General features: G+C 48.9%; 8 protein-coding genes across 8 annotated transcripts; 5 read left to right on the forward strand and 3 right to left on the reverse strand.

The window, feature by feature from the left end:
- Window positions 1-1,204: 1,204 nt before the first annotated feature.
- N7532_002656 (uncharacterized protein) lies at window positions 1,205-1,543 on the forward strand (the record flags this gene model as incomplete). Its single annotated transcript, XM_056615150.1, has 3 exons — window positions 1,205-1,348; window positions 1,408-1,457; window positions 1,522-1,543. 3 exons carry the CDS (start codon window positions 1,205-1,207, stop codon window positions 1,541-1,543), a joined length of 216 nt encoding a protein of 71 aa, XP_056478122.1.
- Window positions 1,544-2,437: 894 nt separating this feature from the next.
- On the forward strand, window positions 2,438-3,622 carry N7532_002657 (uncharacterized protein; the record flags this gene model as incomplete). The annotated part of the gene is made up of 1 exon (XM_056615151.1): window positions 2,438-3,622. The coding sequence occupies one exon, from the start codon at window positions 2,438-2,440 to the stop codon at window positions 3,620-3,622; it is 1,185 nt and encodes a 394-aa protein (XP_056478123.1).
- A 743-nt stretch (window positions 3,623-4,365) lies between these two features.
- Window positions 4,366-5,722, reverse strand: N7532_002658 (LysM domain-containing protein; the record flags this gene model as incomplete). Its single annotated transcript, XM_056615152.1, has 2 exons — window positions 4,366-5,566; window positions 5,688-5,722. 2 exons carry the CDS (start codon window positions 5,720-5,722, stop codon window positions 4,366-4,368), a joined length of 1,236 nt encoding a protein of 411 aa, XP_056478124.1.
- A 692-nt stretch (window positions 5,723-6,414) lies between these two features.
- Window positions 6,415-7,969, forward strand: N7532_002659 (chitotriosidase-1; the record flags this gene model as incomplete). The annotated part of the gene is given in 6 exon segments (XM_056615153.1): window positions 6,415-6,543; window positions 6,615-6,871; window positions 6,927-7,355; window positions 7,422-7,485; window positions 7,540-7,781; window positions 7,798-7,969. 6 exon segments carry the CDS (start codon window positions 6,415-6,417, stop codon window positions 7,967-7,969), a joined length of 1,293 nt encoding a protein of 430 aa, XP_056478125.1.
- Window positions 7,970-14,300: 6,331 nt separating this feature from the next.
- Window positions 14,301-15,652, forward strand: N7532_002660 (bZIP transcription factor; the record flags this gene model as incomplete). The annotated part of the gene is made up of 3 exons (XM_056615154.1): window positions 14,301-14,384; window positions 14,440-15,448; window positions 15,516-15,652. 3 exons carry the CDS (start codon window positions 14,301-14,303, stop codon window positions 15,650-15,652), a joined length of 1,230 nt encoding a protein of 409 aa, XP_056478126.1.
- A 1,368-nt stretch (window positions 15,653-17,020) lies between these two features.
- Window positions 17,021-17,736, forward strand: N7532_002661 (uncharacterized protein). The gene is made up of 4 exons (XM_056615155.1): window positions 17,021-17,139; window positions 17,188-17,426; window positions 17,483-17,557; window positions 17,611-17,736. Coding segments are annotated over exons 1-4 (420 nt in total). The 5' UTR covers window positions 17,021-17,138; the 3' UTR covers window positions 17,716-17,736.
- Window positions 17,737-18,139: 403 nt separating this feature from the next.
- On the reverse strand, window positions 18,140-18,654 carry N7532_002662 (uncharacterized protein; the record flags this gene model as incomplete). Its single annotated transcript, XM_056615156.1, has 2 exons — window positions 18,140-18,618; window positions 18,639-18,654. The coding sequence occupies 2 exons, from the start codon at window positions 18,652-18,654 to the stop codon at window positions 18,140-18,142; spliced, it is 495 nt and encodes a 164-aa protein (XP_056478128.1).
- Window positions 18,655-19,960: 1,306 nt separating this feature from the next.
- Window positions 19,961-23,997, reverse strand: N7532_002663 (ankyrin repeat domain-containing protein; the record flags this gene model as incomplete). The annotated part of the gene is made up of 3 exons (XM_056615157.1): window positions 19,961-19,980; window positions 20,055-22,810; window positions 22,880-23,997. The coding sequence occupies 3 exons, from the start codon at window positions 23,995-23,997 to the stop codon at window positions 19,961-19,963; spliced, it is 3,894 nt and encodes a 1,297-aa protein (XP_056478129.1).
- Between the last annotated feature and the right edge of the window lie 2,183 nt (window positions 23,998-26,180).

The raw sequence follows: 26,180 nt of genomic DNA on the forward strand, positions 1-26,180 counted from the left end.
TGTAGCCCAAAGGGAAGGCATTGGCAGAATTATGCAATTGCGGTTCACTATGGTGCGGTCTCAACCCCCAAATTCGAGACCGCACCATGCAGAGGCCTACTTATCAGATCATTGAATATATAAACGAGAGCAATTTAACAGCCTGGCAGAAATACATCACTTTCTGTTCGCCTAATTAACCGGACCTAGTACCAAAGTGCCACCGTTCCTTTGTTCCGAAACATCAACTTCTGAGGCTCTCACCTATCGATAACAGCTTCTCAGAATGTATCCTATTAGAGGAAAGATCGTCAGGTCCCCCCCCCCCCAATATGTTGTTATTTTGGAATACGAAGCGGGACAAATACAACCCAAGAAGATGATGATCACTACTCGGCAGTTTTTCAGATATTTACGGATCGCCTCACTACCAGATCATATTGAAATGAATGTCGTGTTTGAGCCCCACAGATTTTCCGCCTCTCGATCAGTTCCTGGTTGGGAGCTAAGTAATTAGTTAACTTAAGAGGAGCTCCCTTCGTTTCATCTCCTGAAGAGCTCAACAGGAAATCGCTTATACACTACTAGGAAAGAGGTGTTTTATTATCTTGGCGCTTAGCGTGCCAAGGCTCACAGTCGCGGTTGCTCAAACATCAGAAGTACACAAGGCTCGGCTCGTATAAGCCACTGTCGATCTCTGTAGACCCCACGTCGCGTAGTCTAAAAATGTCGGTCATCTCCTCGTGTATGCGTATATATTTAGTCCTAGATCTTAGTGTTTGCTTTTTCTGGTTGCAAATCACGAGCATCGAAAGATGATTGATGATTATGATCATGATATCTCCACTCTCTCAACTCAAAGGGTCGAGATTCTTCTAAAACCCCCCAGATAGTTAGGTTTGACTACTACAGGATGTTGCATCGTCCGCCCGAACACGAACCGCAGTTGTTCGATCGACATCGTATACTTGATGACTACTGCCGATCTATATGTTTTACTGCAAACGCCAAGGCAGCAGAGGGGCGATTGTTGTGTGAACACGAGAAGACCTCAAGAGGAAGTACTCATCTGAATGACCAAGCTATCCTGAATCTCGACCATAAATACCCCCTCTCGCCCGCTGTCCTCTGCTCATCTTATCAACAACAACCCATCGAATTTCTATCCAAACCTACTTCAAATCAAGTTTCAAGACATCAGTCTTTAACCAACGAAACAATCAAAATGCAGTTCTCCACCGTCTTCCTGGGCGCCGTTGCCCTCTTCAGCTCTGTTGCCTTCGCTGCTCCCTCTGAGAACCTCCGCGTCCGCTCCTCTTGCCAGGTCGGCGATATCTGGGGTGCCGGTGACGCTGCGTGCAGCGCTTCTGTATGTTTCCTTCAGCTTGACAAACCAATCTCTATTTTCAGGATCTGACAACATTGTAGTGCATTGCCCAGGGTGAGGGCTACCACGGTGGCCACTGTGACGACAACAGGTGAGCAATCTTTCCTTCTGGGGTCAAGGTAGACTTGCTTGGTTTACTGATAGCTTGGTTTTAGTGTCTGCGTTTGCAACTACTAAACTAGTACCGTCTCTTGGAGAGCCGGAGCCTTCGTCCTGATTTCGGGGCATATGCTAGGATAGTGTGGAGGCGGAGGAAGTTGAGTTTACAGGGGATAGTGAGAGACAGTTTCTGATGTGGACTTGTTTTCTGATTTAACTCTCTGTACTCGTGAGAGTTCAATTTTATATTCACTGTCTTTCCTCACGTTCTTTCTAGTAGTTGGGATTACAATTTTGTCGACAAAATTATTGCTGGCGTAGGTCCTTTTCTCGTTCTATCAGATGAAACCATGGCAGTCCCTTGTCCTCAACAGAGTCTACCTGTCTTCCGCTTCGGTTTCTGATGCGAGCGACGGATTCCTATTTTTTGATTTGTCTAACTGTAGTGTATTCACACCTCACAGTACATCTCTGAGACCTTAGAGCCCTTCCTTCAGTTCTTTGGGCAACCAGTCTTATGTAATATTATCTTTACCGCCGGGAATTGTTAGGGACACCGCAAAATTGTTGTTAGTTACCCTACGGGTACCCGCGAACCCGCCAAGGACCCATCAGCCCGTATATTACGGAATAACATTTGTAATACAGCCTGTAACTAGTTAACGCATATAAATGTTTAATATGGTATATATTACTTGTATTCAAATCACTTGGCGGGTTTTGGGTCGAGGGTCGAAACCCAACCCGCGACTTTGGCGAGGTCTAGCCACTGGTAACCAACCCTCGGTGCTTGCTATCTTATTCGTGCATGCCACTTGGGCCCATGGCGTTTTCCGACATTCACCTCCCAGGGTGCTCTGCTGGGCCATGTCCACAGTGTTATCAGCCCTGCAATTTAATCAACTCACTACAAATCGACCAGCCACCCCACTTTACTCTCTTTGTCAACACCCTTCCATCACCGCAACAAACATGGAGCATTTGATCAAAGCTTTTCGCCGAGTCCAAAATAAGCTTGACGACCCCCGTGAGCTTCTAGAGCTATTCGAAAGGCTCGAGAACGATCCTTCCTCAGCCAGTGCCGAGGACCGAATTCGACTTCTCGATCTGCCCTCTGCGTCGGTTCAACGGGAATCAATCGCAGCAGTGACTACACTCACGAAAAGTGAACTACTCAAGCGTGCTGCTGAATCGCCTACTGAGCTGAGTGAAGATGAAATCAACTTTCTCCGCGCCAAATACTGGCACCATGCCATGGATTGGCCCATCGATGATGCCCTGATGGACGCTGTGAATCTCTTAGAAGAGATCAAAGAAAATTACTCTGATGAACTTTGTGATCGCCTTGCTCGTGTCCAAGGGCCACTTTACGACGAGAGTGAATGCAAAGCCTTCGAGAATGCGGATCTCGAATACTTCCGTAGAGCCCACGCGGATTTTGAGCAAGACCGCCAAGATGATTTGGACGTTGTGTTTGAGCACGGCAAGCCATGGCTCCAGCGACTCTGGCAGGAGGACAAGGGTGCAACGTGGGGATATGCAGTTTTTGAGAACCCGCAGTTTGTTGCCGATCCCCTATTCGACGCTTATAAGGGAGAGCAAGGAATTGCAATAGAAAAATCCCTGCATCGCATTGTTGCGGGCCTTCAGATAGGCCCCTACTATAGCATGCAGCCCCAGACCTGGCCATCCCAGATAGGTGACGTCGATCGACTTCACGAAATTGTCGACAAGCTGCGCCAAGAATTTAAGCATCGCCGAAACGAGGGAATCCTTCCTAATGGGCTGCTTCGCAACGTTTTCTTGTACTTGGATCATGAATCGGCGTCCTCGGTTCTTTATGCTCACGCATATGTCGACAATATGTGGATGTGGGCGGTCGATCCGGATCACACGCCCGATGATGATACCACGGATGGCTATAAAGGGTACTTCCGTGTAAGTCTCAAGCAGCTGGTGGATAACTTCTACGTTGCTCGCCGCTGGCAAAGCGAGATTTCGATGAAGGATCTCTGGAAAGCGGCGCAAGGAGAGCCGAACACAGCTTTTGCATCTATGGAACCGGAGACGCCGGATAAATTCCCTCTCCGCACGGAAACCCATAATCTTGTTCCTGGAGAGTTACGGCCTATTAGAAGGGTTTCCGACTGCGCCTAGATAAAGATCGCCGCGTGCACTTAGTGGAAGACCTCCCGAAGACGGGGCTAACGCTGGAGGACCTGCTCATCCGCGGTGCGGTGCAAGATGCCAACGCAGGGCCCACTCTACTGGACCTGTAGCAAAATAACGGCACAATTGTGGTCAATTAATTGAACCTGAGTACATGGTCTATGTATATCACTGCCAGTCCTTCTTCATTTACAGACGTTTGACTCTGTTCCGACGCAGTATGCCTCTCCTTGGAGTAGCCCCTGGCATTTGCCTTTCTTGGTGTTGACGGCAGGATTCAGCTGATAGAAGCAATCCAGAGAGATACCCGCTTCATCCGCCAGATCCTGGCAATATTTTCCGTTATCTTTACGAAGGACCTATTTATTACAATCCGAGGTGATACCTGTTTGAGTCGGACCAGGAGGACCGCTAGCAGTGCTTGTCGAGGCCGAGTCCGATTCCGAAGTCGAAGTCGAGGTCGTAGTCGAACTTGGCACGCTAGATGTAGATTCTCGCGCCATGCAGATATAATTACCAGGGACGCTGTTGAGAAGGGTTAGCTAGGGAACGAATGTTAGCTGGAATAGTGAACACGAACATGTTGGAGCAATCGCTCTTCAAGGAAGGATTCCAGGCTGTTATCTGTTGAACCGAAAGTCCCCATCGATTGGCAATTTCAGTGCAGTTGTCATTTGCTGTAGTTTTAAATAATCAGTCAGCCTGTGGCATTCAATGAAAGAAACGAAATATTACTTCATACCGCGCATGATCCAGTAGTCTATGCAGCCCGATACCATGCTACTATCATGAGGTAGTGGAGTGGGATTGGTCTCGATGGTCGAAGATGTTGTTTCGGGTGGCATCGTGTAGATGGAAGGGAGAGGAGTCCAGTAATACGAGAAAGAAGTTGCTGGTGTGCTTGTGCTGGCATGCGAAATGCCGCTGCTTGAGTTGGTCCTGTATCCAGGCCACACCCAAGGCGGCAGCGTCTCGTATGTCGTCACAATACAGCTACTCGGAACATGACCGTTCAAGTCCCAGCAAGAAAACGAGGGAACTGGCGCCGAGGGAACTGGAGTGACTGAACTTTTTGAGCCGCCGTCCCCAGGATAGCTGACGGAAATTTGGTGCCCGACTAACATCTCGAGATTATCGCAGCCGCTGTTGATGTCAACGTTCCATGAGACCAACTGAGACATGGTGAAGGCATTTTTGTGATCCTCCGCGATCCCGTAACATGAATCATCTTTCTTCACGGTATAGACCTGACACTTTTGGGGCATGCAGAGCTTTGTACCCGCCCTGGAAAAGTGAGTACATCCGGCTTCAAGGTTGTTAAGATAGAGCATATTGGTCAGGGAAACACTCTGGGATCGACTGATCGAATGACAGTCATCCCCATCTTTGACCGTATAGGTGCTGGCACAGTTTCTGGCAGCGGCAGAAGACGATAGAGCTGGGGTGGGCTTTGCACTTTGAGATACCGTTGCAGGTTCAGGCGACGTGATAGGATAATTGGTAGCACTGCAGAATGAGGTCATGGACGAGAATGTATTGGCGAGATCCTTATCGTAGCCCATGGGGAAGTTCATCTGTGCTTGATATGTTCCAAGTACACAATCCGAGCACGTTTGGTTTTCCGCCTTCCCATCTCCCCAGGCATCGAAGATTGGAGCACAGAAGTCTCCAGATTTCGGGTCTCGCCGACAAGTGTAGTTGTACATCCAGAGGAGGGTTTCCACGGTGAATGTAGCGGGATAGACGTACGCCGAGTCCGATAAAGTGTCTCCCTTGGTGCAAGCACTCTTCTGGGTGTGATAGAGATTGTTCAGAGATCTCGCACATGACGACGTGCAAAGCGAGGACAGATCATCGGTTGTAGAGAAGTAACCATCATAGGCAACGTCCAGTATCGTGGGATCGCAGTTCACTCGAGTAGAGAAAGTCGCACTGGATTTAGTCAGCCTCTAGACACTTTGAGAATCAATATGCTTCAGTGTTCATATTCAAAAGCGGAAATCGGTGGAGATGAAGCAAGTTAAGCAAATACAAGAAAATATAAAGAACTTACTTGCAGCTGTTAGACAGCTTTCCTGCAGCAGGCATGGTGATCTGTGGACCTTTTCGGTTCAGTAGATGTGGATCGAAAATGCGGGAACGCGGCAGGGCGAAACGTGCCAAGAACTTCTAAGGGCTGCTAAAACGGGGCCAAGTTTTGGTTGCCGGTCTCAGCTCCTTTCCGAAAACACACTAAAACTGTCTTTCTAAACTATTTGCTGCTAAAAGATCTTGTCGACGAAGAATTACCACCCTGTGGTGTCCTCTGTTGGTGATGGCCCCCGGAAAGTCCCTATCTCGCCTCAGGAACAAGTGGAGATAAATCGCGCACTTCAGCCCCAATTTGAGTCGATCAGGTTGTGATGGTAGATACCGATGAGACCTAATAAGGAAGCCCTCGGGGGATTTCGATTCCGTGTGGGAATTGACAGATGCGTAGAAGAATAGTCATAAGGGAGATGTATTCCGGAAATGGATTTTTCTGAATCCAGTGAGGACCGGTATTCCACGAGCGTCCTATTGGTTTGTGATGGCCAAGTTAAACGCCAGGCTCTGGCTTTTTTCTTTCTTTCTCTTCACGGGGACTCTTCTATTACTAAAACCTTCATTCAATCCCAAATCCCAACCTTCTGTTGGATTCCAGTCCCGTGACATCTTGGACGATTTAAAAGATCTCGCAACACTAGGAAATGTTTCTACTACTGAATCAACCTACAAAAAGGGCGTGCGTTACAAGCTGAATGCATGCTGTGGTGGTTTCTTCGGAGGCGAGGAAGGCACTTGTGGATTCGGACCAGATTATTGTGGTGATGACTGCGACTCTCAGTGCGATGCAAAAGCTGAATGTGGGAAGTATGCAGCAAAAGGAGGTATGTTTTCGAAAAGATCAGTGGATTCTGAAAAATTATACTGATTCCATGGTTGCTCCCTAGATGAAAAGTGTCCTCTCAATGTTTGCTGCAGCTCGTTTGGCCATCGCGGTACAACTGCTGAGTTCTGCGGAGACAACTGCCAGAAAGACTCTGGTAATTGCGAAGAACATCCCAATCCCCCGAAAGGGGCAAGTCCGATTCCTGTCCTGAAGAACAAAGTGATCGGTTATTATCAGTCATGGGCAGAAAGGAGGTCCTGCCATACTTTTCCCCCCGATTCCATTCCTGTCGAGGGTCTCACCCACTTGAATTATGCCTTTGCCTAGTGAGTGAAAACTTCACGCTATTTACTCGATTGCTTTCTGACAAATTACCCTTAGCATCGACCCGGACTCCCTCGAGGTCACTGTCATGGATGACCAGACGCCTGAATGCTCATTTTCACGGACAACTGATATCAAGAACACAAGATCTCGCAATTCCGAGCTACAGATATTTGCGTCCCTTGGAGGCTGGACATTTTCGGACAATGACACCGCGACCCAACCGGTCTTCTCCGACATTGCGGCAGATGCCGGCAAGGGATTGAAATTTGCGAATAATCTTCTCTCGTTTATGGTTCACTACGGCTTTGATGGAGTCGATCTTGACTGGGAATATCCTGGCGCTGGTGACAGAGGAGGAAACAAAGACGATGTGAAGAATTATGTCTTGCTGATGAAGACCATACGTGAGAAATTTGATTCCTCTGCTCGTGTCAACTACGAATTGTCATTCACAATTCCAACATCCTACTGGTATCTCAGATGGTAAGTACCGTTCTCAGAGTATCCGTGGTGGGGACTTCAATTTCTCACATGCCTCTTTTCAAAAAGGTTTGATGTACCTGGACTTCTTAAATACGCCGACTGGGTTAATATGATGTCCTATGATCTTCATGTAAGTTCCCCCAAAATCACAGGTGTCTATTACTCGCAGCTAATATAGAAATAGGGTGTATGGGATCAAAACAATCCGATTGGTAACAAGGTCCACCCTCACACGAACTTGACCGAGATCAAATCCGCGTCGGGGCTGCTGTGGAGAAACGATGTTGCCCCTTCCAAGGTTGTGATAGGCATTGGATTTTACGGACGGTCATTCCATCTTAAAGACAAGAATTGCACGACGCCCGGATGCGACTTTCACGGTGATGCCCAGAAGGGAGACTGTACCAAGTCTTCCGGTACTTTGGCGTACTTCGAGATCCAGGACATCATCAAGAAGGAACACAAAAAACGTCACCTATGACCACGATGCTGCTGTCAAGTGGATCACATATGGTGATGGCCTCGACAACTGGGTCAGTTATGATGACGCAAAAACCTTGAAGCAGAAAGTGGATTATGCGGATGAAGTCGGTCTCGGCGGGCTCATGATATGAAGTGTTGATCAAGATGACGAGTCATTTTCTGCCCTCGAAGGGTTGATTGGAAAGTTGCTACCTTCGTATCACAATAGCCAGAAGCGGACTCACATTTCCGACACAAATCACTGGAAATCCCTGAATGGTCAATCCTGCAAGGTCAGCAAATGTGTTGATAGTGACTCCAATCCGCCATCTGGATTGGACTTGCTCCCGATGGTAAGTTCCCTGATAAATGTGGCAATGGGCAGTCCAAGTTCATCTGGTGCCCTCTCAATGAAATGCCATCTTCGTGCACTTGGCGCGGATCAAGCTCATGTCACGGACAGTGTCATGCCGGAGAAGTGACCCTGACTCACTCGACTCATGGAGATACCAAATGTCTTGCACCAGGTCAGCAAGCCTTTTTGTCAGGATGTCGGATACGTGTATCATCTAGTATCGAGGGACGGCCAATTGATGCATGAGATGGATTAACGAGAGTGTGTCTGTGTGTTCCGATCTGTTGAAAAATGATCCAGGGGCTATAAACTGCGTATTACATCACAGTTCTTCCGAGAATGACCCGAATTACCATACAATTACTATTGCAATGTGGGTGGATGCTGAATAACCAAGAGCAGTGGAGAATCCACAGTATTTTACCTCTCTCAGAGTTGACACACCCCCCAGCATCCGCTCTCATTGCTGAGGTTATTCCAACAAAGTGTGGATATCCTCCATTCCCAGTTGTTGCAGGAACTCGGTGTGTTTCTGTCGTGGGAGCTGCTTTGTTAGGCCGTCCGCGGCCATATCCTTTGTTTCCACCCATTCAACATGTATCCGGCCAGTTTGAACCTCCTGTCGAAGCCAGTGATGGTGTATGTCGACATGACGAAGCTTCGTACGTAAATGAGGTATTTCCCTGGTGAGTATACCAATCGTTTGCTGGTTATCGCAATTGATCGATAAAGGGTGTTCAGGATCAAAGCGGATGGATAAGAATAGGCGCTTCCACATTTCCATGGTCTTCGCGGCTTCCGAAATCGCTAGCAGCTCTGCTTCCGTGGTGCTAGTGGTAACCGTACGTTGCTTGCTGGCACGCCAATCAACTGCTCCACCAAACATCTTGCAGATATATCCTTCTGAGCTCTTCCTATCTCTGTTATCCGCAAATGATGCATCGCTGAAGAAGGATACTGCTTCAATGTCTCCATGTGGACGTGAGCGATACGTCAAAGCAAGAGAACGCGTGTGATATAGATAGGTAATGACCCTGTTGATGGCGTCAAGGTGCTCAGGTCCTGGATTTGTGAGGAATTGTGCAAGCGCAGAGGTTGCTTTTGCTGCATCTGGTCTGGTGATTGTGGTAGCATATTGCGTTGATCCAACTTTCTGCTGATACTCATGGATCTGCTGTCGAGTTGCTTCTCCTTCATATGGCTTCAGTGCCAGTGCTGAGGGCAGTGGGGTGTCAACTTTGCGGCCATTTGTGAGATGGTACCGGCTTGCCATAGAAGAGATAGAAGAGTCCTGACAGAGCCAGAGTGCTTTCTCCTGCCGATCTCGAACAACTCGGATTCCAAGAAACCACGCTGCTTCTCCCATGTCACGTAGTTCCCACTGCTCATTAAGCTTCTGGCGCAGTTCCGTTGCGTGTGCGCTGGGCTGGATGGTTGACGATGATGATATCATCCACATAGAAGAAAACAATGATGCCGTTTGTGGAGAAGAGGCAGAGGTCTTCTTTCGTAAGCCATAGAGAGCTCGCTTGAGTTTCCAGCACTGCCTCTGTTCCTTGAAACCCTCTGGCATCTCAGTGATGATCTCCTCATCAATCCAACTATTAAGGAATGCATTGACAGCATCATACTGGTAAGTGTCAAGGTCAAAAGCAGCCACTAATGAGAAGACTGCTCGTGCAGTGCGTGCAGCGAGGGTTGCCGAGTATTTCTCCTCTGTGGTAAGTTTCTGGAGATCTCCTCGCACGCAGATTCTGGCCTTGAGCTTGCTGAGATAGCCATTGCTATCAACCTTATAGTTGAACACCCAACGGAGTGGTAGAATCTGTATGCTGTGGTCATTTGGTCGTTGTATGACCTCATATGTGCCTTTCCTCTTGATTGTCTGAATTTCAAGAGCACAAGCTGCCAGGAATCCCTCTCGGTAAGGATGGTTCATCATCTCCTTCCAGTTTCCTGGCTCTGGAGGTAACTCATCCTGATGCACTTGCGCGTGTGTGCGGGAGCTGTTTAATCCAGTAGCGAAGGCTGCGAGTACGCTATCCTCTTCCTTCTCGGAGATAGCTTGAAAGCTGACAAAGTTGTCATCCTCTCTTGTTCGTCGTTTTCTCGTTCCTCTCACAATGTTTCGTTCTGAAATGTCACCATCGATATCTCTAGGTGCTCTGGGAGTCTCCTGTGCGGGTGATGCAGCTGTGAGCTCATTTTGAAGCTGCTCAGCATGGTCATATGACTCCCGTGGCGGTGAGCTAGGGAATGTTCCTGGTGGAAGCGAAGGTGCCCGTTGCTGTGATGCTGATGGCGTTGGTGAAGGTGTAGCCATCTGTCGTCCCTCCTTCTGCTGCGAATTTGTTGCTTTTCCTGCTGAATGTCTTGCTGCTTGTTCATGCATGTTCTCAGCAGCGCTTTCTCTGCTTCCTGCTTCATTTGAGGAAAGAGGGACTATCTGGTGTTGTATCTCCTCTTCCTCATCCTGTTCAGTGATCCAAGGCATTGATTCAATTATATCGCTGACTGGTGTTTTGTCTAGTTCTCGTGGGTTGAAGAACTGGTTCTCATCAAAGACAACATCTCGCACTGCCCGTACAGCTCCTCTCTGTGGAAACCATACTCTCCAGATATTTGAGGCTTCATAGCCAACGAGATAACCGATCTCTGCGCGAGGCTCCATCTTCGCTGCATTCGGGATGCCCTGCTTGCGTACATACGCTCTGCATCCATAGATTCTGAGGTTGGCAAGGTTGACTCGTGGTGGTTGGTCTTGCTGGACATGAAGTGCTTCCTGGTATGGGACAATCCACTTTCCATCTCTCATCCTCGTGGGCGATCTGTTAACTATCCAAACAGCTGCTTTGACTGCTTCTGGCCACAGGTCTTTTGGAAGACCTGCATCCTGCAGTAGTGCGCGTGCTATAGTGACTATCACCCCCCCAGATCGCTCCGCGAAGCCATTTTGCTCTGGCGTTCCAACGACGCTATGCTCAACAACAAAGCCTTCCTCTGCTAGAAATTGCTCTACCGTACGACCTGCTGAACGCTCATTATCATAGCGAAAGGCTCGGATTGGTAGGTTCCACTGGGTCCTCACATATGCACAGAAGAGTGTCACAGCTTGCTGACAACCACTTTTCTTCTCGTGAGTGAATGCTGCATGGAATCGAATTCCATCCACATAGAAATGGGATAACCAGCGATCACCATTATAGGCAGGGTCAATTTGAACAAGGTCAAAGTGTATTCTCCCAAATTTCCCGTATGTGGCTCCCTGTGGTCTTCTTGATATCTGACGTTTCGCAGAGGTGATCTGACAGACCTCACATCGTTCAGGGTTACCATGAGAGTTGTCTTCACTCTTTCCATCAATTTTGACTCCATCCACCATCGCTGGCAACAGTTCAATCTTCTGGCTATATGCGTGGCCTAGCCGACGATGCCAGCGCCTGGCTGATGCTGCTGAAATGAGTGGCTTTTCTGACTGCTTGGTGGCAAAGGCTGCATCAGAAGAGCAGTATTCCATGAAGTATAATCCCTTTTCCTTTCGCACATGTAACACTGGACTGTCGCTGTTGTTGACAATGGCTTTCTTGCTAGGATTCCACCAATATCCTTTATCCTCAATCTTTGAATAGGATATCAGATTGGTATGGAAGCCCGGGGAATAATGAACATTGGTGAGCTCTACCACTTGAGGCTCGCCAGTTTGAGGGTCCTGGCCTACCATGTCCACAGTGCCATACCCTGTAGTAGCAGTCATAGTATCACCTGTTTTAACAGAGCTTTCCCCTTTGATGAACACTTTGAAACGCCCACGATCATTACAGATATGCAGGGTAGTGCCTGAATCAAGAATCCAGCGATTTCTGAGCGGTTTGGCCACCTGATGCTGACCAGTTGATGCTGCAGCTGCAATGAAGAAGCTAAGCTTCTCTTCTGATACTGCTAATTGAGCCTGCGCTGGTGGTGCTTCCTTCTTTTTCTCCATCAGCTGCTTGATCTTCTGTTGATCCTGAGGACTCATTTGCTTGATAGCATCAGTTAAGCGCTTCGCAATTCCTTCTCTTGGCTTCCAGTTGTCACTTCGCAGGGTCTCATCAATATACCAGCACTCTGAGTAGTGGTGTCGAGGGTATCCGCATGGGCACTTCGTTCGATAAGTCTTCTCTGTTTTCCCAGTTGGCTTTGCCTCTTTCTGACCATCCAGGGTTGCGAAGGCCATCTTCGGTTGCTTCTTTCCAGAAGTGAGTGCTAGATCTCCACGGCGGCTACGATAATCGGCAATAACCTCATGAAACGTAGCAGTCGTGTTCATACGAAGCTCACGTCGCCATCCCGAGCAGAAGGTGTCATCTAGCCCCTGCACAGCATCTAGGAAGTCACGAATAGCATCATCTTTCTCAATACAGTCAGGAACCTTGGCAGCTTTTGCCTCCTCATATAAGCTTTCCCACTGTGTGAGCCACTGATCAATGCTAACATCTCTCGCAGGTTGCCTGATCATCAATCTCCACGCACGTCGGAGCTCCTGTCGTCGATTCTCAGGCTTTGGCTTGAATGTCTCTGCCAGTTTCAATAGCTTCTTCCTTGGAGTTTCCTCATCGAAAATAAGATAGTGAAACTCAGTGGCTACTGAACGGGTAATAAGGCTATTCACGCGCGCCATAGCCTTAACAAGCCGCTGTCGCTTTGTTTCCTGCCGCTCATACAGCTGTATCTGCAACTGCCATCTCCTTAACTCATCATCAGTGAGGTCCATGATATCCTTCTCTCTACCGCGATGGTCCACGGGCATCATAGGTTCCCGATGTGCGATTGGAAGCTGTTCAACTTCTTCGTCCGACTTCTCGAGGTCAAGATAATTCCACACATCTTCAGATATGGCTGCTGACCTGATATGTCCTATCCAGATCCTCCACTGCGATTCCGCCCGTAGTTTCTGATCGGGTGGGATCATTGCCATCTCCTCTCTTTGTGAATCGGCCATCCTGTCTTCTCTCGCGATGATACTGATACTGTGCTGATACTAGGTTCAAGGGTACGGGATTGCTGCGTTGAGCGCGGGGCGAGGTTCCAATTTCTCGCGTGATGCGTGCGTTCAGGGGTATCCCGATCGTGCGAATCGCTGCTGCAGTGCTGCCAGGGGTGGTACGCTCGCAGTTACACGTGTGCGGCGCGGCTAACCGGGCTCATAACTGTCAGGATGTCGGATACGTGTATCATCTAGTATCGAGGGACGGCCAATTGATGCATGAGATGGATTAACGAGAGTGTGTCTGTGTGTTCCGATCTGTTGAAAAATGATCCAGGGGCTATAAACTGCGTATTACATCACAGTTCTTCCGAGAATGACCCGAATTACCATACAATTACTATTGCAATGTGGGTGGATGCTGAATAACCAAGAGCAGTGGAGAATCCACAGTATTTTACCTCTCTCAGAGTTGACACTTTTTCTTGGTCTAGCAGGGCGGCGATTCTGTGTTCTGTCTCAAGGTTGCCACAGCCCTCTATTTCATATATTTTGAGAAGCATCTCAACATTGCGTTCATCTAGTTGGCGGCCTCCAAGGGTAGGGTTCGTCTCAAACTTAAGGTGGTGGAAGTCAATGACGGCGCATCCATTGTAGCACTGAAGCCTTTGGGCGGCAAGCTCATTTGTCCGGTGGCCGTAAAGATTGTCCGAAGTATCCATTTTGCTAGTTAGTGTTTGCAACAGAGGCAGTACTTAACTGATGCTGCCGTACTGTTTTCGGGTTTGCGATCCCGGCATGTGTTGCAGTGCCGCGACACTCCCTAGTGCTGTGACACGTGGCGAAAAGTACGCGTAATCCCAATACCGAATACCATATCCTCGGAAGCCTCAGATGTACCGTTTACTGTAAGTCAATACGATGCCGATCACCATTCTCCTGACATACAGTAAAATTCCTTGGAAGCCGCTTAGCAATAAACTTTTTGGACGGTGTTCGGGCCAATCGTGGCGATCCACCGATTTTTCGATTATTCAACAGTCCCGCCGCCCCCGACCCAGATGAGTAAAGCAACGCCGTCACGTCCTTTTCGCGTTCTCAGATTATCCATTACATCACTGCAGGTCTTCAAGATAAAGAAAGGCCTCAAAAGCAATACACGATGGTCGAAGCAATGACTGACGCGCCCGCGCCTCGCAAGAGAGGCCGGCCACGAACTGTGACGAACGATCCGCAAGTTCCCGAGGTGGGTACATCTCGAGCAACTACAGAGCAAGTTGGAACTGACTCAAGGAATCCAGAGACGTCGAAAGCAGCTTCGCGTCGCGCAGCAAGCATATCGCAAGAGAAAAGAGACCACGATCGTCAATCTGCAATCTCGCGTACAGGAACTCAAGTCGGGCATCGAAGAGCTCAGCGAGTCGTTCCTTTCCTTCAGTAATCTTCTGTTCGAGGCTGGGATCCTCCAAAATCAGCCTCGTGTCACAACTGCTCTGCAAAAAATTACACAGCAATGCGTGTCGCTTGCCAAAAGTGGCTGCGACGAGGCCGAACAAGCACCTACAGCCCCGGCAGACGTATCGCCATCGACGTCTCCCACGCTCAGCGATTCAGAAGATATAATCTCAAATTACAATCCGCTCATAACGCAACATGATTCATTGCCAATAATCGGTGACGCTTTCCTGTCCTCGTCGGACCTCGCGGCTCAATGGCCTGGACTATCGCAACTACCCCCCATGCCACCCTACCAAGAACAAGCAACTATACCGTTCGGAATGGTCTTGCCATCTCCGAATATCCCCTTCTCATCCATCCCTAGTCCCGTCTTGAATTTCCCGACCACAGTATCGCCCGACTATCTCTTAAAGCAAGGGCGCTGGACACTCTCACACCGTCTGGTCCGACAATGCTGCGAGGTTGGATACCATCTATTAACAAGCTCGTCTGGAGACGAATCAAGGGTCAAAGCAGTCTTCGGCAAACGTTTGACCATCGAGGAGCGCAACCGCTTCATCTTCAGATTCCTCGCCGCCATGCACGACGAAAACGACGAAATGGGAGACACGATCGAGTTGAGCACAAAAGTTCTCAATTCAAGGAGGAACAGCTACTCGCCTGAACAACTCACCGTTTCCTCTCGAACGTGGCAAATTGTCAATGAATCGGGTGCTGATGAGTGGATGGATGCGAGTGGTGTGCAAAGGCTGCTACAGCAGCGAGGGATTCGTATTCAGGACCCGAGCTCGCCCCTCTCCAGTCCCCGGTTCAATTCGGCTCCGCAGCTCAACGCAGCGACCTTCATTAAATGTGAGTAATGCTGAGATCAATCGTTCTTTGTGTCTTCCTGTCCGTGCATATACTGACCTTGTCGTAGATCTTTCCCTCCTCCCTATCTGTCTCGGTCGCGGACCAGCGTTCCGAAAGCGCGATGTTGAGAATGCCATTCGCCTTGCAACTCTTGATGATCCTTGGGCGTTTAACGATCAAACAAATACTGCAACAGCAATTTGAGATGAAAGACTGTGGAGAACTTACCCAGTTTATCGGTATTCGAATCACTCGAGGTCGAAAAAATCGGAAGACGTGGCTCGATCAATCAGCCTCTATTGAGAAGATAACTGCTAAATTTCACCTGATGAATCACCGAATTCCTCGAGTACCACTCTCATCTCACTGTCTGGACTCGACATCGGATCAAGAGATATTAGATGATAATCTCATTAATCTCTATCAGCAGAAGTGCGGTTCTACCCTTTTCCCCGCGATCTGGACTCGACCAGATGTTGCATTTGCGAGTCGGCCTGATCTGCTTCCTGCTGCCGCACTGTCCCTAACCAAGGTTTTAATCTCAGCACTACCAGCAGTCTCGCAACTTCTAGGGGAGATGCAGTCAACCGCGGACAACTGTTGGCTGCCCTATCTGGGAACACACTATAGCCGCGCCACGAGGGCAGCCTAACGTCAAAAAGGGCAACGAGGCCACGAAAGGCTTTACCAGGTGAGGCTCAAAGCTCACCGTTCAGGCAGTTTGGAACAATCTCAGTGGATCAAGTATCATGTATTTACAAAGTTGTTGTAGCCTGCATATCGCTTTCCGAGTTGAGACCCTGAATTGAGGTACAGGTGTGATGTAGTTCATATCGTAACTATGCGAGTAGCCGCAGCTATTTGTAGTCACAGTAGTTGCCTTCTGCCTAGAGTGGTGGTGGCAGCCTGACAGGCTGTCACTGCTATACCTATACATCACGTGATCTGGGATCTGGCTTTCCGCGAGGGGTCAGGGTAAATGATATCATCCATCCGTCCATCCATACTGTACCATCGGTCTGATTTTATGATCTCGTTTAGTGTTGCAATTCAGAAGGCTGATTTAAATAAGAGATTACTAATAACACCTGATAGTGGCTATCACCTAATAATGGCCTCGATGTCGAGCTTAAGCCTGTTCACCGCTTGTAAGGCGAGGATGTAGAAGCTACCCCGGATGCTTACGGGGCCGTCCCTCCATCTCCATTTGACCATGAATACTTGAGTTTGAGTGAATACTGCTGCAAGTCACAAGTATCAAAGATCATTTTTATTGGCTGTAGCCACAGAGGGGCGGGAAGAAGCAACCGTGGCCCCAGGGTCCCTTGATGGCCGAGCCAACCAGATGAGACATTCGGAACTCAGATCTTATAACAAAATACCGACAAGGTAATGGAAGATAGGTTTTCCTCCAGGATAATCGGGCCAAGGGCCGTGAGGTTCCGATCACGTTATGTCTCGGTCCACCTTAATTCGCTGACACTAACCCTTTTTGTAGCTTAGTGGCAGCTGAATAAGCTTGAGAGGTAGCACGGAGCTACGGCCCCGGAGCCGGACCCCGTATCTCAAGGTCTGATAACACACTATCTATGCCGAGAATGCTCCGTTTCAATCGGTATATAAGCAGGTGCTGACAGCTTGTCTCGTACCTACTTGTCTATATCTCTAGTCTTTATCTATACGCATCAACAGTAAGATACACTTAGTCGTCGTCTAAAATCTTGTGCTAACATCTCTAGTGTCTAACAACAAGATCGTTCCTCTTACCATTATCAAGGGCGCCGGCCATGAGCACATCCCTATCCCCGAGGGCGAATGCGCCATTATCGCCGACTTCCACTCAATCAAATCCCAGAGCTCACACTCTACCCCTTACCTGACCACTGGATTCTACCGTGTTGTGCCCGGACCTACACGATACGGCGAGTACAACTACGAGGAGACCAAGTATGTTCTCAAGGGTCAAATCGACATCACAGTAAGATCCCAGTCGATCTCGAAATCTCTATTACGAATGATACTGATAACATACAGGACGAGGCCACTGGCAAGACCCACCACCTCGTTGCTGGAGACTGGGCCTTCTTCCATGTTGGATCCAAGGCTCAGGTTAGTTCTCTGTACTCCAATCAACCTGTATACACTTGCTGACCCATTTATAGTTCTCAACAAAGTCTGAGGGTGTTGCTTTCTACGCTGTCACCCGACCAATGAACGACGGCCACCCTAACCTTGTTGGCCGCGAGGAGAGCACTTCAAAGTTGTAAAAGTCAACGCTATCATAGCCTGTTAGATAAACCCTAATGCACGATTCATAGTATTTCGTCTTTTCCAGGGTAATTCTAGTGCTAAGTGGTTACAAGTCTCAGGAAAGTGATGTTTACTGGATTTGGCTGAAGAACCTTGCGACAGAAGGGTCAGAAGATCAGAATTACCCCTGCACACGCTTGTGTCTCAATCGACACCACCACAAAGAAAGAAGGTAAATTTCGCGATTGTTGGAGGACTTAATCCTAATCTCTATCTCTTAGTAAAGAGACAGCGTCCCTAGCTCTAAATCTCCACCCTTGCCCTTCGCTATACTATTGCTACACCTTGATTTATCTCTCCGAGATATCCAATAATGTTGTACCATCTTCTATACTATTGCCACATACCATGCATCTTGAGCCTGCTACTCCATGCCGTACCTTACTCCAGCAGATGTGGCACCTTGCGAGCAGGGAAGTTTGCTTCATACGCAGACATGGAGCGAATGACAGATCCCTCGTCATACCGTCGCCCCAAGAAAGCCATACCGAATGGCAGATTAATATCGTCATAGCCCAGAGGAACCGACCCAACGGGAAGTATCCCTACGGCACCGAGTCGCGAAGACGAGAATTCAGTCGGCAGCACGAGCACATCGAGCCTGTACTTCTCAAAAAGGACAGCCGGACCTTCTTGATAAAGGCAAGCCTGGGTGTTCTTGGACAACCAGTATTCTCCAGATGTCGACCGATCACCCAGTTGATCTACTGCAACTAGGACAGGAAAACAGCATTGGCCCTCTGGAGACACAAGATCCCACAGCTTGACGGTGAAGTTGATGACATCTTCAAGAGTGTTCGCACCCGAGTTAACCCTCCGGGTTTGTAGATAGTGAGCAATATCTGTCTTGAGATCATACTCTGCATCAAGTTAGTAAGACTCAATAGCGACGCCATTATCGTTTTACTTACGGATCTGAATAGTTCCATTGTTCACTCGTGACGATCCCCCCACAAAAGTGTAGTTCCACCCAGCCTTATTCGCTGGATTTAAATTCATTAGAGGAGCTACTCGCTGAGTTCAAAAAGAAATTTCATCAAATATAATTGCAGCTATTATGAAAGGGACCCCGACCAAGGCTTTGATGTTTTCATTGAATGGTGGGTCAATACGGTTGGCACAAAAGAAGAGAAAGTGCTCAAGGCCATTTTCATGCGGGGTTGAAGGTAGAGGTTTTGGATGGGTCAAGGCAAAGACCCTGATGTGTGAAGAGCGCATTATGAGTTATATGACAAATGTGTGCGCTATATATGAAGTCGAGCATAAGTGAACCAAGGATCGACGAGAGGAGAACTCATAACCTCATATTGAGGTCCAACCCTCCTTTTTGCTGAGTTGCTGGTTTCTGGGTCGCAGCGTTGCATTTTGACCGAAAGAGCCACTGGTATACAGTACTTCAGGAAATCGGTATGATCACGTACACTCTTCGATTGTTTCTCGAAACACTAACTAATCTACACTGGAACTTAACCAAGAATCCCTGTCAACGGAGATTGCATGCATTGCGTCATCTACTCATTCTTAGAACAAACAGATGGAGAACTCCATATTGAATTCATCCTGCTGAAAGATGTAGACTCGAAAGATGTATTCAAACAGAGCTAAAAGTATCCTAATCCCAATATAACGGCAGAAAGTCCGAATAGAAAAATGCAAACGATTATTGCTGGACCAAAAATGGTCCGTGACGGAAGAGTAGCCTTCCCTGCCACCGGGGAAGACACAGAATTATTTGATAGCCTTGTCTCGGTTTGATGGGTGCATGGCGCAGAATACTCATGCATAAGATTGCTCAAAAAGTGGCCTAATCGCTCGGACACTGATCCGGAATGCAACCCTGTATCAGGCACATGTGACACGTCCAAGGTTTTGTGCTTTTGATTTGGGTGCAATGGGCTGTGGTAGGGGTACCTTTGGACGCAGGACGAGCATAGATCAACATAGGCACATCTCCGGCAGACAGAACGGGGACCAGAGATCCAATCGTCACATCTTGTGCAGGCAATTTTGAATATCCCTGCTTGAGGTACCGTGTCCTGAGATAAATGGAGTTGAAATAGATAGTTCGCGTTGTCTTCATCATCGAGAAACAAGAGATAGCGACCTAATTGCTGCACAAGAGGCCATTGGAAGTTCGGCATGGAACGAAGAAGCATGTCTGATATAAGAAGGACTGATTGACGAATAGTAGAGTGCTGAGTCTCATTCGGCGTCGAGCGAGTCTGAGGGCAATAGGTTTGAATTTTGTGCATCAGGATGTGGTGTTCTTGTACCCAGTCCACGATATTTCTCCCACAACCGTCCAGAATAGAAGGATCTGCACCGAGGTCGAGGAGTGAGATAGCAGACGTGATTTGCCCTCGGTGGATGGCGACATGGAGAGGGGTTCGTAATAGCTTATCCCGGTCGTTAATAGCTGAGGCGAGACGCGGAGAGCTAGGGAGAATGTGCATCAAATTTCCTGAGGCCGCAATATGAAGCGAAGTCTGGCCGAGCTCATCTGGAAGCAGCGGATCTGCGCCTGCGGTAAGAAGGAAAGCAATGATATCGGAACGACTGTTACCAAGAGCCGCATGAAGAGGCGATCCATATTTACCACCCTGGGCATTGACATCGGCGTGAGCATCGAGCAGTATACGCACTACCTCAGTGCTTCCTCCAGAGGCGGCGGCCTGTAGAGCATTGCCATATTCGCCACCTTGGGCATTGACATCGGCTTGAGCATCGAGCAGCATGCGCACTACCTCAATGTTTCCTCTATACGCGGCAGCCTGCAGGGCATTACCAAATTGACCACCCTGGGTATTGACATCGGCATGAGCATCGACTAACATACGCACTACCTCAGTGCTTCCTTCAAAAGCAGCAGCAGCGGCTTGGAGGGCATTACCATAGTGACCACCCTGGGTACTGACATCAGCGTGAGCATCGAGCAGCATGCGCACTATCCCAGTGCTTCCTCTATAGGCGGCGGCCTGGAGAGCATTGCCATAGTGACCACCCTGGGCATTGACATCGGCGTGAGCATCGAGCAGTATGCGCACTATCCCAGTACTTCCTCCATACGCGGCGGCCTGTAGGGCATTACCATGTCGACCACCCTGGGCCTGTAGAGCATTACCATAGTGGCCACCCTGGGCGTTGACATCGGCGTGGGCATCGAGCAGCATTCGCACTATCTCAGTACTTCCTCCGGAGGCGGCGGCCTGTAGGGCATTACCAAATTGACCACCCTGGGTATTGACATCGGCGTGAGCATCGAGCAGCATTCGCACTACCTCAGTGCTTCCTCCATACGCGGCGGCCTGTAGGGCATTACCATAGTAACCACCCTGGGTATTGACATCGGCGTGAGCATCGAGCAGCATACGCACTACCTCAGTGCTTCCTCTAATGGCGGCGGCTTGGAGGGCATTGCCATATTCCCCACTCTGGGCATTGACATTGGCGTGAGCATCGAGCAGTATATGCACTATCTCAGTGCTTCCTCCAGAGGCGGCGGCCTGTAGGGCATTGCCATATTCCCCACTCTGGGCATTGACATTGGCGTGAGCATCGAGTAGTATGCGCACTATCTCAGTGCTTCCTCCAGAGGCGGCGGCCTGTAGGGCATTACCAAACAGACTACCCTGGGTATTGACATCGGCGTGGGCATCAAGCAGCATGCACACTATCTCAGTGCTTCCTCTAATGGCGGCGGCTTGGAGGGCATTACCATAGTGACCACCCTGGGTACTGACATCAGCGTGAGCATCGAGCAGCATGCGCACTATCCCAGTGCTTCCTCTATAGGCGGCGGCCTGGAGAGCATTGCCATAGTGACCACCCTGGGCATTGACATTGGCGTGAGCATCGAGCAGTATATGCACTACCTCAGTGCTTCCTCTAAAGGCGGCGGCCTGTAGAGCATTGCCATATTCCCCACTCTGGGCATTGACATCGGCGTGAGCATCGAGTAGTATGCGCACTACCCCAGTACTTCCTCCATACGCGGCGGCCTGTAGGGCATTACCATGTCGACCACCCTGGGCGTTGACATCGGCGTGAGCATCGAGCAGTATATGCACTGCCTCAGTGCTTCCTCTAAAGGCGGCGGCCTGTAGAGCATTGCCATATTCGCCACCCTGGGCATTGACATCAGCGTGAGCATCGAGCAGCATGCGCACTATCCCAGTGCTTCCTCTAAAGGCGGCGGCCTGTAGAGCATTGCCATATTCGCCACCCTGGGCATTGACATCGGCTTGAGCATCGAGTAGCATGCACACTATCTCAGTGCTTCCTCTAATGGCAGCGGCTTGGAGGGCATTGCCATATTCGCCACCCTGGGCATTGACATCGGCATGAGCATCAAGCAGCATACGTACCACATCAGAATGTTCTCCTAGGGCAGCGGCTTGCAATGCCAATGCGTCTCCTGCAGCACATCTTTCAGCCATAGCTCCCTCATACAGGAGCCACTCAATAAATTTCAAACGGCCATGACTAGCCGCCACAGTCAGTGGCGTCATCCTCATCCTGTTCCTTGCGTCACAGTCTGCACCCCTTTCCCGTAGGATTTTGCCTGCTGTTATATGACCCCGTCGTGCGGCTAGATGAAGAGCCGTGTTCCCGAGTTCATCCTTTATCGCGACATTATTATTCCTCTCCAACACAAACTCAATAACATCAACCAGGTCAGAAGCTGCAGCCATATGCAGGAGAGTTGTGCCATCTAGAGGACGTTCAGTGCTGTATGGATCTAAAATACGGAAAGTCTGGACCCAAGGACTAATCACTTGCTGCAGGATATCCTTTTCATTCTTCAGAACCTCTGCCCGAGAGCTTGCAGCCTTTTCCGCATGGATGAAGAGGTTGATGGTGGAATAGGCAAGCAATGGGTGGTCCTGGACGATGTCATCTTTTGTTGTTGAAGGATTATTTGACATTCTCCAGGCCGTCGTTGCAGTAGTTAGGTAAACTAGGCATGATCGGTAGAGATTTGCCTGGCATCGAAATCGAATCATTTCACAATCCATAATTGACGAGGTGGTACCAGTTTGATAAGACATAAGCCTAAAGCCTTTAGTGCAAAAAAAGTCATTAACAGACTGATGCACTACCTGTATAGTTTCAGAGTCATACCCGCTGGAGACTACCCCGGCAAGTCCACCAGAAAGAGCATTGACCTTTCGCTTCATGCGTTCGTCGCTTTCGACAAAACCGGGGATATCTTCCCATGCTTTGGGAGATGCCAAAGTTCGGGCATACTTAGCCGCTAGGGCATACCTCATTTCGGTCACGGTCAGGGGTCGCTCAGCTAAGCATACCCATTGAAAGAACAGAAATGACTGCTCACGATTCCTGTTCTGTATCACATTGTCGAGAATGTATGTATACACCTCTTCTAGACCAATCGGGACCTCACGCAACCAGGAGTAGATTTCATCAAACGAATCCCCTTCGATGATCCTCTGCTTAATCAGAGGTGTTAGGAGATGGACCCATTGGAACACTCCCTTAGCCTGGTAGAGCAAGTGCTCTGTCAAAGTTTCCATTTTTGCCTGACTACGGTCGTCTTTGACCGCCATACTAGTAAAGGCGTCCTTGATGTAAATGGCGATGTCGTCATGGTTATAATCTTCAACATTAATCTCAACAGCCCTGGCGTCTCCTATGATAGGATAGTGTCGACATGAGATGCAAACTTGGACAGCTGCTTCCATTTTCTCCGCGCGAAAGATGAGCCGGTGGAAATACGCTGCTAGATGCTGAGCGGACTCGGACCCAGCCTCATCGAGAGCATCCACAAAAATCATCATTTGCTGCCGTTTGGCCGATGTCAGGATCGTATCTGCCAGTAGCTCTTCTAGCCTAACTTGTGTCCATTGCCAGTCGTTTTCACCATATCCATACCGTCTGCATCGTTGCTCGTAGATCTCGCGAACCTGGGAGCGTACGGTCTCGTCTAGGTAAAATATTTGATTGAGCAGCGATCGTAGCATTCCTATGGGTGTTCGTTGTAGCTCAGTGCCTCGAGTACTAAAGTAAAAGTCGAGCCGGATGCCCTGAGTCCCGTCATGCGATTCTCCGAGTTTGTCATGCAGGAATGCCATTAATGTAGATTTGCCCGCACCCGGCTTGCCTTTGATCCAGAGTAGACCGTGACACTGGCTCTTCCAGTTCTTGAAAGTGTCCAAGTTTAAAATCCACTGGCAGGTATCGGTATGACATTTCTCGATGTTATCTCTTCGATCTAGCATCTGGGGGAAAGCAAGTGACCTGAGCACCCCTGCCACTATAATCAGTGATAGCTCTTTGTCTAATAAAAGGTAATACCAACCGCTGTCTATGCTCTGCTGTTGTATTTCCTGTTGGCCTGGGCCACGCTGTCAATGGATTTGTCCGCTTGAAATGGCTGCACACATACCGTAGTGGATATGGACTGGTCCTTGATGGTTGCCAAACTGAGCGCCCCTATTTCCGTCCCCAAAGGATATCGAATCCATGGTCAGAAGAAGGTGCACGTGTTGTTGTGTGCTGTTATCGGTAGAGTGCAAGTTCTAACCCCCAGAAAATAGGGGACCCCAGCCCCCACCCGGGCACTCAGGTGACGATCAGCCGCAGTCTTGGCACAAACTCGTGGTTTTGAGGGGCCAGTAAGGCACCCTGCAGGTATCTTCCCAGAAGCACGGCACTTTGCAAACTCGTGGCAGTTCATACTGCGGGAATGGATGGCACGGTGGATGGAGTAATGACGGTGGACGAAGCCATGTAGTGCGGCTTGAAGATCATATGATCTCGAATAACTACATTGTACGGAAGGTTGTAGGTAGCGGCCCTACCTCCCTCTCCCTTTTTCCCCCATCTTGATGGCTCATTTCTAGTTTATGGCTGATGCAAGACCGACAGAGAAAAATCACTAAAAACACGAAGAACCCTGCTACGTATTCACACTTGTTGATACTCCATCGACGGTACAAGATTAGGAGCGGTCCATGGTGTTAGGTGACGGTGCAAAAGACCATTCAGAATACTGTTTCAGAAGACAAAACTACTTGTAAGATTGTTTGGAGTATTTTTAGGTCACGCAGGGTGGTCAGACTTAGGTACAGATCTCTATAGCCCGGGCATGGATGAACGAGGCGGAATTCGCAGAGAAACGAGCGACGCGCTGGATGTCGGTGAAAGGGGGTGACGGAGCATTAGGTGATTCTGATAAATAGCGAAAATGCCTCAGCTGCAAAGAGCAGGGAAGAGAATGCACAGCAAGTTGGGGGCTGTTGGATCGAAGTGGGTAGAGGGCCCGAGGTGATACACGCACGCACGGGTGTGCATAGGGACACATGGTGCTAAACCCAGAGTATAAAAACTAAAACCTAAACCCGAATAGGCTCCACCGGTGTGATCTCTCACACGGCTGCCGGGGCTTCGATTCCCCTATCGGAGTTCTTCTCTTGCATCTTCAAGGGAGATCATTTTTTTTTCCTTTGAAGACTGAGAAGATATAATAGAAAGATATTCGAATAATGTGATACTGAGAAAAAACTTGAGCCTTCTATCCGTAGACTTTGAGTATCGCGAAAGCTAATTCAATTAGAGCTATATATGACCTAAGCGAATTCTACTCCTTTAGAGCGAGTTGCTGGGCGACGAAAGTCTCCTGCAAATTTACTTCCACGCTTGCTTTTGGCTTTCTTCTTTTGTCTCTTGGATCCTGACGAGCCTGGGGTAGCTCCCGCTGACTGATTTCTCTTTGAATGAGAATCAATTGGGCCTCGCCCTTTTGACTTTAAGGAACTTGGGGTGCTATCGGACCTCTGCTCCTCCCGTGCCTTTCCCTTCGATCGAGAGGAGTCTGGGGTCTTGTATTATAAGTTTCCTCTATTGGAATTCGATGGCCGCGTACTACCACGGAATACCTCCTGTGTTGCCCTAGATGAATCAGGAGACCTGCTTGCCCTGATATTGTTGAATGGCCAGGTAGATCGGGCATTTAACCCCTCTTTTTGGATCGGTGTGCGGCCTTGGTGTTGACCGTCTGTTGTGATATGTCGTATCGTAACGGAATCAATTCCTAACCTCACGGAATTACCAGCTTTGATTGGAAATCAATCTGGAGGTCGCATGTGTATATAAACCCTCAAGTTTTCTGTCCAGAAGGAATACAAGCAATCTTCCTCTGAATTACAACACCGTCCACTTCTGTTCGGTCTTTCGCCCCGTGCTGAGCTGGATCTTGTACCTTCTCGACTTCTTCGTGACAAATTGTTTCGTTCAGGTATCGACTGGCTGGACTGTCGGCTTCCACCTCGGTCATTGATGCCGCTTCTGCCAAGACCATCATCTAGTTCGGCTGGTGTCCTTGGGGTTGAACCTCCTCTCGACGCACTAAATATGGACCGTGGTGTCTGACTCCGACTTGAGGCAGTCTGATATCTTTGTG

The sequence above is a fragment of the Penicillium argentinense genome (genome assembly GCF_028826775.1).
Source record: "Penicillium argentinense strain IBT 30761 chromosome Unknown utg000003l_segment0_segment0, whole genome shotgun sequence".
Classification (NCBI taxonomy): Eukaryota; Fungi; Ascomycota; class Eurotiomycetes; order Eurotiales; family Aspergillaceae; genus Penicillium; species Penicillium argentinense.

What these genes read in the sequence shown, in the direction of transcription:
- N7532_002661 (XM_056615155.1), top strand. An exon ending in AGGGTCAAATCGACATCACA is followed by an intron (nt 17,427 to 17,482) that starts GTAAGATCCCAG and finishes GATAACATACAG; the next exon opens with GACGAGGCCACTGGCAAGAC. An exon ending in ATGTTGGATCCAAGGCTCAG is followed by an intron (nt 17,558 to 17,610) that starts GTTAGTTCTCTG and finishes ACCCATTTATAG; the next exon opens with TTCTCAACAAAGTCTGAGGG.